Source organism: Trypanosoma cruzi, genomic scaffold (genome assembly GCF_000209065.1).
Source record: "Trypanosoma cruzi strain CL Brener 1047053516867 genomic scaffold, whole genome shotgun sequence".
Classification (NCBI taxonomy): domain Eukaryota; phylum Euglenozoa; class Kinetoplastea; order Trypanosomatida; family Trypanosomatidae; genus Trypanosoma; species Trypanosoma cruzi.
In genome coordinates, this window is record NW_001849463.1 from 130936 (window position 1) to 141006 (window position 10071).

The 10071-nt window shown below is 48.9% G+C and overlaps 5 protein-coding genes across 5 annotated transcripts, besides 19 other annotated features; all 5 read left to right on the forward strand.

Moving 5' to 3' along the window:
- Positions 1-66: part of a sequence feature (T-rich) that runs on past the window's edge.
- Positions 1-10071: part of a sequence feature (heterozygous, non-Esmeraldo-like haplotype) that runs on past the window's edge.
- Positions 78-125: a microsatellite.
- Positions 587-616: a microsatellite.
- Positions 1100-2011, forward strand: Tc00.1047053507081.100 (hypothetical protein, conserved; the record flags this gene model as incomplete). Its single annotated transcript, XM_808503.1, has 1 exon — positions 1100-2011. One exon carries the CDS (start codon positions 1100-1102, stop codon positions 2009-2011), a length of 912 nt encoding a protein of 303 aa, XP_813596.1.
- Positions 2138-2176: a sequence feature (AT_rich).
- Positions 2177-2233: a microsatellite.
- Positions 2485-4275, forward strand: Tc00.1047053507081.110 (aminopeptidase P1, putative; the record flags this gene model as incomplete). The annotated part of the gene is made up of 1 exon (XM_808504.1): positions 2485-4275. One exon carries the CDS (start codon positions 2485-2487, stop codon positions 4273-4275), a length of 1791 nt encoding a protein of 596 aa, XP_813597.1.
- Positions 4359-4382: a sequence feature (AT_rich).
- Positions 4810-4832: a sequence feature (AT_rich).
- Tc00.1047053507081.120 (hypothetical protein, conserved) lies at positions 4915-5697 on the forward strand (the record flags this gene model as incomplete). The annotated part of the gene is made up of 1 exon (XM_808505.1): positions 4915-5697. The coding sequence occupies one exon, from the start codon at positions 4915-4917 to the stop codon at positions 5695-5697; it is 783 nt and encodes a 260-aa protein (XP_813598.1).
- Positions 5806-5858: a sequence feature (GA-rich).
- Positions 5987-6010: a microsatellite.
- Positions 6180-6240: a sequence feature (T-rich).
- Positions 6268-6331: a sequence feature (A-rich).
- Positions 6332-6353: a sequence feature (AT_rich).
- On the forward strand, positions 6373-7209 carry Tc00.1047053507081.130 (hypothetical protein, conserved; the record flags this gene model as incomplete). The annotated part of the gene is made up of 1 exon (XM_808506.1): positions 6373-7209. One exon carries the CDS (start codon positions 6373-6375, stop codon positions 7207-7209), a length of 837 nt encoding a protein of 278 aa, XP_813599.1.
- Positions 7428-7449: a sequence feature (AT_rich).
- Positions 7474-7545: a microsatellite.
- Positions 7554-7582: a sequence feature (AT_rich).
- Positions 7583-7612: a microsatellite.
- Positions 7641-7660: a microsatellite.
- Positions 7760-7793: a microsatellite.
- On the forward strand, positions 7814-10071 carry Tc00.1047053507081.139 (hypothetical protein, conserved; the record flags this gene model as incomplete). Its single annotated transcript, XM_808507.1, has 1 exon — positions 7814-10071. A coding segment is annotated over one exon (2258 nt), but the record flags the coding sequence as incomplete, so codon positions are not given.

The following is a 10071-nucleotide window of genomic DNA, read 5'->3' on the forward strand; positions in this document are numbered from 1 at the left end:
TTCCTTTTCCTTTTCCTTTTTGTTGTTTCTCATGCCCCCTCTCTTTTTTTTTTTTTCTGTATTTTTGTGTGTATGTGTGTTGTTGCTTTTTGTTCTTTGTTGTTGTTGTTGTTGTTTTTGTTATTTGTTTTATTTATTTTTTCCTGTTGGTTTGAATTCTTCCATGTGATTGTTCTATTCTTGTACTTTTTACTGGCGATTTTTTTTCTCTGTTGTTGTTGTTTTGGCTTATTTGCCTGTATGCGTGCGTGTCTGCGTGTCTGTTATGGTGAGGCAGGGGGTGGGTGGGTTGGAAGAGATGTGAGAGGCGTTGAGGAGGAAAGACACGAAGGCAGATTTTATCTCAATTTCCCATTATTTTTTTGTTTTTGTTAGTGTTTCCGTGCGTGTCCGTGAGAGGGGAGGAGGTTTATTTATTTGTGGTAGCGGGGGGGAGGGGAGTGTGGGGGGTTATATTTGAAGCAAAGAAGTCCAGGGAGGGCCTCACGAGCCTTTCGATTTCAGCCAGCCAGTCAGTCAGTCGCTTTCTCTCGTTGCACATCTTCGTTTTGTGGTGGCACGCAACACCAAAAGAAAAAGTAAAAAAAGGGAGGGAGGGAGGGAGGGAGGGAGGGAGATGCGAGGGATCCCACGCACGCATATGTTGGGTTCTTTGGCAATGGATGGGGCGAAGTGGGGCAGCGAGGCCTCTTCCTGTGCGTGCTGACATGCATGTGTCTTCCCTTGTGTGTGTGTTGAGGAAAGAACCGAATTACGTTGCCGCCCTCTCAACTTGCCACCACCCCCCCTCTTTTTTCTTCTTTCTTGTTTTTCCTTTTTCTGCTGCTGCCAATGGCGTCGGTCTGCCGCGGAAATGTGTGGGAGGCCACCGACATCCAACCAAACGATACATGCCGCTGTTACCCCAATGTTGAATACTCTTCTGTTCTTCACGAAATGAAGGAAGGAAAGAAGGGGGCCGCGCCCTACACAAACGAGCACACGAGTTGAGCTGTCTCTACCCACAGGTACAAGAAGTAAAGAAGAAGAAGCAAAAGGAAAAAAGAAAAACAAAACAATCCAGTTTTCCCGTGGGCATCTGTTTAAAACGCGACGATTCATGACCTCTGTCACGGCCGCGTTGCTGCGTCAGCAGGATGACGAATGTAGCACTGCCGTACTCCACCTGCTTTGCGACAATGATGCCTTTAAACGACTGGCAGCCAGTGAGGGGGAGGCGATTCTTCGCCGCGACAAGGAGGACGAGGAGAAATTGGCGGTTGGCATTGGCATTGCGAAGGCCAAAGGAATTTTGTCGGGGAACCCAGATGTTGGCAGTGTCACACGGATCTCCGTAGCCGGTATGACGGCGCAACAGGTGACGGAAGAGATCATGAAATACCTGCCAAGCAAGAAGGGGAATGCTATTGTTATGCAGGGACTCTCAGGCACGGGAAAAGGGACGACCGTGAATAAGCTGCAGAAACTGTTGCCACGATGTGTCACATGGAGTAATGGCAACGTTTTCCGCAGCTACACCTACTTGAGCCTCGAGGCCTTGAAAGGGGAACCCATACGTACGGAACTGCTCACGCCCGAGCTGCTCGCTGCGGTGGAGAAGCAGGTGACATTTGAGCAGGTGGAAAACGGCGGGTTTGACATTGTGCTCAAGGGAAGCATACGTGTGGCTGATATACAGAACACACTACTAAAGAGACCCGAGATTGAACATGCGGTGCCTACTGTGGCACAACAAACTCAAGGCGAGGTCATTCGCTTTGCAACCATGGCCGTCGGAAAGCTTAAGGACGCCGGCTACAATGTCATCTTGGAAGGTCGTGCGCAAACCCTAAATCACATCCCCACGCCATTCCGCTTTGAACTTGTGATTGACAATATCACACTGCTTGGCGAACGCCGTGCTGCCCAGCGCGTCATGGCGAAAGCTTTTTCAGATATCAAAAATCATCTTGATGGTGCCACAAACAAAATGGTAGAGGAAGCCATTTTTAGGGCATTATCGGAGCTTTAGGAGGGGAACTCTGCACCACTCAATGTGGGCCGTATACTCAAGTAATATCTTTGTGATGTACAAAAAATAATGCTAGCGGGTGTTATCACCGCAAAGATTTTTTAATTACTGATTGCTGTTTACTACTAATTAATATTATTAGTAATATATACTAAATAATAAAAAATACAAATATCAACATATATACATCTATGCACATATGTTTAAATATATATATATACAGGTTTGCGGACGGATGTTATGTGTATGTCTGTGTTTTTAATGTGATTTTTGTTTGTTTGTTTGTTAGTGGTACGGTCAGTCTTTTGTTGTTGTTGTTTTTTTGTTGGTTTTTTCCGCTCTCACTGTGTCTGTGTCTGTAAACTCCAAAGGAGAGGAAAAAAAAGAGAAGGTGCATCAGGAAGGAAAGAGAAGAGGGCTTATATATATATATACACAAAGGAATAATAATAATAATAATCCCCCTGAAGAGAATGATGTCGACGGCAAGCAAAATTCTAGCAATATTGCGAGAGGCGATGCGGAAGCGCTCCCTCAGTGCTCTTATCATTCCCTCCAGTGATCCTCATAACAGTGAGTACGTCAAGGATGAGTACAAATGCCGCGCCTACATAACAAACTTTAAGGGAAGTGCTGGCACGTGCCTCATCACAATGAATGAGGCATACTTATGGACAGATGGTCGCTACTGGCTTGAGGCATCGCAATCTCTCTATCCGGAGTGGACGTTGATGAAAGACGGCCACCCAGATGTCCCAAAGCTAGAGAACTGGATTCAGTTGAACCTGGGCTCCGACGTGCTTGTGGGGATGAACAACCATCTATCGACCGTTGCCGAATGGGAGCGACGCCGCAAGATGTTCAACCTGGTGCCAGTGCCGGAGATGGTGCAGCCTTTAATGCCTCTCGTGGAAAACCCCGTCTCAAATTTATATGCCCGTCCGGAGGAATTTTGCGGCATGCGGTGTGGGGAAAAGGCGGCGGCGTTGATTGAAGAAATGGAGCAACAAAAGTGTGACGCGTTGGTACTTTCTGCACTGGACGAGGTTGCGTGGCTTACCAACTTGCGGGGCTCGGATGTTCCCTTTAATCCTGTTTTTTACGCATACGGCGTGCTGCGGCGCTGCTCCCCGCCCAAAGTACACCTCTTTGTGGACGCCGTCATGAGCGAGGAACAGGGACCGTCACTGGAGTTGCACCCGTACACCGCGTTGGAGTCCTATCTCCGTACAATCCCAGCCGGTACTACCTTTCTTTTGGACGAGCATCAGACGAGTCAATGGCTGTTCACGCTGTTGGAGTCTCTTGGGATGCGGATAAAAAGGGTTGCGTGTGGCCCGGCACAAAAGTTAAAGGCTGTCAAAAACGCTGTGGAGATTGAGGGTTTCCGCCGCTGCCATGTACGTGATGGAGTGGCCCTCACACGTTACTTGGCGTGGTTACACGATACGGTGGCTGTGAAAGGCGACACAAGCGTCACGGAGTACAGTGCTGCCCAACGGCTAGAAGACTTCCGGCGTGAGGGAGAACACTTTGTGCAGTTAAGTTTTTCCACCATCTCTTCGGTCGGTCCCAACGCTGCCATTGTGCATTACGTCGCACCACGTGAGGGCTCCGCAACGATTGTGCCGGATCAATTGTATCTTGTGGACAGCGGGGCCCAATATCTTGACGGTACGACCGACGTCACGCGAACTGTTTGTTTTAGGGAGCCAGGAGACAAGGAACGCGAGGCGTACACGCTCGTTCTCAAGGGGAACCTCGCGCTCCACAGCGCGGTGTGGCCAACTGGCACAAGTGGTCATTCTCTTGACGTGCTGGCGCGTGCGGCGCTGTGGAAGTGCGGGCTGAACTATGCACATGGTACGGGTCACGGGGTTGGTTCATTTTTGAATGTGCATGAGGGACCACAGGGCATTGGGTTGCGGCCGACGCCGACTGAGGCAACGCTAGCGGCCGGGATGGTGATGTCGAATGAGCCTGGGTATTACAAGGACGGTGAGTTTGGCATCCGCATAGAAAACCTCGAGCTTGTTGTTGATGTTGCCACGAAACATAGCAAAAAAGGCTTTTTGACATTTGACACACTCACCATGGTGCCATTGTGTCATGAACTCATTGATGTATCAGCACTGACAGAGGCGGAGCGGCAGCAGGTGAATGCATACCATCAAACGGTGAGGGAAACCCTTCTTCCACACCTTCGCCGGTGCAATGACAGTTGCGCAATTGCGTACTTGGAGCACCACACAAGAACGCTTTAAATGGCGGCACCCTGTGTGTATGAAAGAGTGAAGGTCATGTAGTTTAATATGCCACAATTTATCATACTCCCTTCTTAGTGACGTTTATTTATTTATTTATTATTATTCCCCTGTCTCCAACGGGATCAATGTTGGAAGGCAGCGGGGGCAATTCTTACTTCTTATGATATTTTTCCCAGCACTATTATAAATACCCTCTACGTGGAGGGGTCCCTGGCGGTTGCGGGATCTCAAATAAAGTCTGCCCCTCTTCTTTGCTTTGCAACGAGCCGGGCTATCGCAGCATATATGTCTTGGATAAATAATTGGTCAATGGGTCTATTGGGTGCTTGGGGAAACACATTTTAACTCGGGATTTTGTCTGTACTGAGACAAACTCAGTTCATCTATTATTATTATTTTTTGCCGGGGAGGAAAAACTAGGAGGGACCAGGATCTCCCTCAGGCGCAGGGAACTTTTCTGGCCAGCTGCGGAAACCATGCGAGCGTGAAGTATTTACAGGGATCAACGTGAAACGGACGCATTTTATCTTGTATATTTATATTTTTATATATTTGTTGTTGTTGTTGTTTCCTCCGCGGGTTTTAATTTCAATTGTGTCTTTTTCTGTTTGCAGTAGGACCACCAAGTGAGCCGCAATGTCGATTTTTGGCAAAAAGACGTGGCGTGTGCAAGATATCATACGCACAGATGGGGCGCAGGAAATTGTGAGCATCCTGAAGATCACACATCCATTCCGTAGACAGCGCATTGTTGTTGTACCTGCCCCCCGCTTTGCACAGGAGTCGTACTACAACGACTGGGTGTATCAGCCGTACGCAAAGGAACATCGCATGTACGTTAGCAATGACATATTTAATCCTACTTACGTTTATCTTGCCCGCATTCTTATCCGTCGAGGTGTCTTTCCTGGCTACGCGTACTTCCATCCTATGGGATTTCCGGACTGCATCGACCTCAACCTCACCCGGCGTGAGTTTATCGCACGTGAGCAGCCACTGAAGACACCCACGCCATTGATACTACTAACACCGAATATGTTTCGCTACAAGCGGCACCCATGGATCCCTCGCAGAGTCATCAACATTGTCGGTGAGCAATATGTCACCCATCCACGGGAGGAGCATCAGTCCATGTTGTTTGTGCTTCCACCGGAGTATATTCCAGATGCAGTCAATACGCTGCAGAGCCTTGGGTTTCAGGTCACCGACCACACAACCGCCGTTGCAGGTGAGGCGAAAACGCTAAAGAAGTTGCATCACTGGAGTGACATCGCACAACTGGTTGTTTTGGGCTACCTGTGGTTCATGGTTGCACTCTTTTTCTTGAATGAGTCACAGCGGATGCGGAGGATGTTTCATGAATACAAGCGGGAAATGGTGGAGAAGGCAGGCAAGGACCCTGATGAAATGGGCCTGTAGGCCCTGTTGCTTTTCAACACAGACAATAATAAAGATAGCAGCACCTCACTTTGCTGTTGATAAACCCAAATGGTAGTGAATTCCCTCTTCTCTTCTTCACATATGCACAGAGAGAAAGAGAGAGAGAGAGAGAGAGAGAAGGAGGAATGGAGAAAGAAAGAAGCTGAGGGTTTTTGACAGCGCGTTATTTGTTCTGGAGGAAACTCATTTTTCCTTTTCTTTTTATTTTTCTTTCTTGTTGCTGTTGTGCTTTTATTGTCTGGGGGGATGTTGTTGGGTCCTTTTCGCCTGTGTGTGTGTGTGTGTGTGTGTGGCTGTAGCGGAGTCGTACGTGTCTTTTGTGCGTTTCTCTACGTTTTGTTTCAAGTGCCCGCGCACACACACGCACGCTCTCTTCTTCTTTTTTGTGGCCGTGTCCTCTTGCAATGACAATTCTGCGCAGCTGCATATTTGTGCGTGTCTGTGTTTTTGTGTGTGTGTCCTTTTTTTCTTCTTTTTCTTCTTCTTTGTCTTTATTTTTTTTTCTCTTATTTATTTATTTTTGCGCGTGTGAGTCACTCGAAAGAATTTCAAAAAGAAGAAAAAATACCTAAAAAAAAAACGAAGGCTAAAAAAAACACCAAAAGCAAAAACATATATATATATATTTATATTTACTACCAAAAGGGAAATTAAATGTCTGCTGGAGGAGCTGAATTTAAAGCCGAGCTGCGTGCCGGCAAGCCCAAGTTTGGTGTCTTTCTTAACTCCGCCAGTCACCTGCTCGCCGGGCAGTTCAGTCACTCAGGCTACGACTGGCTGTTGATTGACATGCAACACTCGCCTGTGGATGCGCTGACGCTCAGTCAGTTGATTGCGGCCATCCGCACCGGCCATGCGAAGGTGATGGTGCGTGTAGGGAGCACCGAAGACCGTCCCGGCATCCAGAACGCGCTTGATTCCGGCGCCGATGGCGTGCTGATTCCGTACGTCAAAACCGCGGCGGAGTTAAGCGCGGCTGTGTCTTGCTGCTTTTATCCGACAGTCGGAACGCGCTCTGTGTACGCGCCGCAGCAGTGCATGAACGCCAAGGGCCTGCTTGGGTATGCCGGTGAGGCGAACAAGAACGTGGTGGTTGCGTTCCAGGTGGAGACGGCGGACTGCATCACGAACATTGAGGAAATTATGGCAGTGAAGGGTATCGATATTGCGTTCTTGGGGCAGAATGATCTTTGCATGTCGATGGGCCTGTATGAAAAATACGTGTTTCCCGACATGTACACCTCAACGGAGTTGAACGATGCGACCGAGAAGCTAATCACGGCGGCGCGCAAGAATAATGTAATCTTGGGTCTCTTTCTTTTTGGCACAGACCGCGTCGGGGAGTTTTTGCAGAAGGGCTTCACGTTTATCAGCATCGGCAGCGAGCTGCACCACGCGCTGACGCAGGCGGCCACGCACGTGAAGGTTCTCGAGCAAATTGCCAATGTAAATGGGAAGCCGTGGAAGCATCAGCCGAGTGCTCTTGTATAAATGAGGTGGAAGCTCCATCGCAAGAGAGGGAGGGCGACTGTGTTGGGGAGGAGTGGAGGATATTTGAAAAGGAAAGGAACGAAAGTGGCCACAACGATTTATTTGACTCTCCCCCACTCCACACACAAATACAACACACACGCCACAAGCATTTTCTTTTGGGTCTGTAGATGCGCGTAATATCGCTGGGGCATCTCTGGAGAAATTATTTTGTGTTGTTATTTTATTTTATTTTTATTTGTTTGTTAAAGTTTCTGGACCCTTTTTTTTTTTCTATTTTTATTTTTATTTTTATTTTGTTATTATTATTTTTTATTATTAATTTTGATTTTGTTTAGCCGTTGAAATAATAAAAAAATAATTATTATTATTTAAAAAAAAAAAAAGAAACAAAAAAAAAAAATTACGAAATATTTTGTGAGTGTCCCCTCTTTTTTTTTTTTTTTTTTTTGGCTGCCTTTTTCCTCTCCATCTGTCTGTCAATCCACTTTCTCCCGCCCACAGTGCGGTCTACCGGCTGCGTTATAAGCACGAGGGAAGCGTGCACCCCCACACACACATATATATATACATACATACACACAAAAGGAAAAAAAGGTGCGGAATGGGCCGCAGTCGCTCTGCGGAACAAATGGCCCGCGTGCTCCTGTCAAGCGCCATCCGGCACGACACGTGGGAGTGCAAGGCGTCGAGCGACGCCGTGGGGGGCCGGCTGTTCACGGCGCGTTTTGTGTGGGAGGAGTGGCCGATGGTCCCTGAACTTCAGTACGCGATTGCACTCCAAATGACGTTTTACGACCGAGTGGCATGCGCCTTCGTTGGGGCCACCTACACCGTGTTAAAGGACGCCCCGACGGAGCCACTCATTTTCCAAAATCGTGGAGAGAATATGCTGCTGGTTGTGGAGGTTGTGGCCCGCGATGAGCGGCACAACGCCCTGCCTGAGGAACGGCGTGTGCTGATGTGGGGTTATGTCCCTCTCACGGAGGTGTGTACATTGCGCAGCATTGATTTACTTCCCGGTAGCGCTCAACTGCTGCTGCTGAACTCCACGTCATGGCCCAGTAATAATCGTAGCGAAACATATTCTTTGAAATACACATGTGTGGAAGTAGAGGACGTTGTGTTGACGCAACTTATGTCGCGTCTCGTGCCTCCTGACGTCATTGTAACGCAAAGTTTCACGGAAAACAGACCGCAGTCTTCAACCCATTCGTTCCGCTGCACTGTGCGAGATATCCAGCTCTTTCCCACAACAGAGAATCCGGAATGGCGCGACAAAGGCGCAGAGTGGCGTGTTGCGGCGGTGTCTCACAATGGATACCAGCAACTTGGACAAGGTGCCGAGGTGCCGCTGGTGTTTGATGAGGAGATCGTCTCCTCTGTATCCACCACCAGCAACAGTAGCAGCGGCAGCGGCAGCTGTGAGAGTTCCAATGAATTTAGTCACACTTCTACCTCCGCGTATGTCTCTGTGGAAAAGAAGAAACAGCAGTCGACATCTCTTGTGCATTCCGTTGTGCCGCTGGAAATGGATTTGCTTCCTGTGCACTCGGCGACATCGTTGGTGCTGGCCATACGTCGGAGGGGAAAGGAATCTCAGCGCTTTGAGGTGATTGGTTTCTGTGTTTTCCCGTTGTGTGTGATGCCCATGAAAGATCGTGATCTCCGCGTGGAGAATCTTCCCATTCTGCATGGCCCCTTCTCCTGCCGCGACCCGCGGATGTTGATGTTAGAGTCTTCATCACCGTATGGCAAGCAGCCATTCACCGTAACGCTGACGGTGGAGTACCACGACACACTCGTTGTGGATACGTTTCCGGTGTCGGCGCCCACTTCACGGTATCCTGTTGATAAAAGGGAGCTTGCAAAGACAGCAGACAAAGGGGCTGGTGGAAAGAAATTCCTGGCAGAGGTTTACGATATCACGCAAACATTTCCCTCGTCGACTGCTGTGCCCGGGAAAATCATGGGAATTGTGTCGACTGAAGAACTGGAGGAGGGCAAAAAAGTAGCGGCGGCTCCCGCAGTCTCAAGAGTGACGACAACTGAGCGTACTGCTGAAGCAACACCGCCTCTGAAACTTACATACCCTTCCCCTGATGAACTTGTTGCCGGCAAGTGGGCAACTGAAGATAACTCCTCGGCTGGTGTCTTCAAAATGCTTTGTGCTGTCATGGAAGAGCTACGTCGTCTGCGTGAGATGCAAGAGTCAGCCATGCGTCGTAGGGATCAAAAAGGTGGACTTGTTGGACGCGAGGACGAGATTGGTAAGCGGCTAGGCGACGCTGCGGGTGTGGAAGTAGTTGATCTTTCACCCATGCCTCTCGCTATATCGTGGGAAACACGTTGTCTTATAGAAGAAGGCCTGCAGCCCATACTTCATCCCGTACACGGCACCCGTCTGGAAGACCATGCGTTGGCAAGTAGTCATGATATGACGGCATCCTTGGTCGGTGTTCGCTTTGAGGGCCTCACGGCCGATGCCTCTATTCATGTACCAGAGGATGTTTGTTTCATCTTTTCCTTTGGTTCCCTTCCGCTGCAGACGATAGGCCCCATTCGTACCGTGTGTATTGATAAAAACAATCAATTGCGGACTTTTAAATTATATGAGGGGGTTGAACGTGGTGGGATGGTGTGGTGTGAGCCACTCGAGGCGGTTGAAGATCCGTTCATGCAGAAGTACCGTCAGGTCACGGATGCGACTCTCCACATTCATGTTTACGACGCCCTTACCATGTTTTACGTTAGCAGCGTGGATGTCCAGCTGGCACACTTTCGCCGCCCATACAACGCAGAAAGCGCACGCATCCCGATGGATATTCCTCTGTACCGCGACCTCAGTCTCACGGAGAGGAG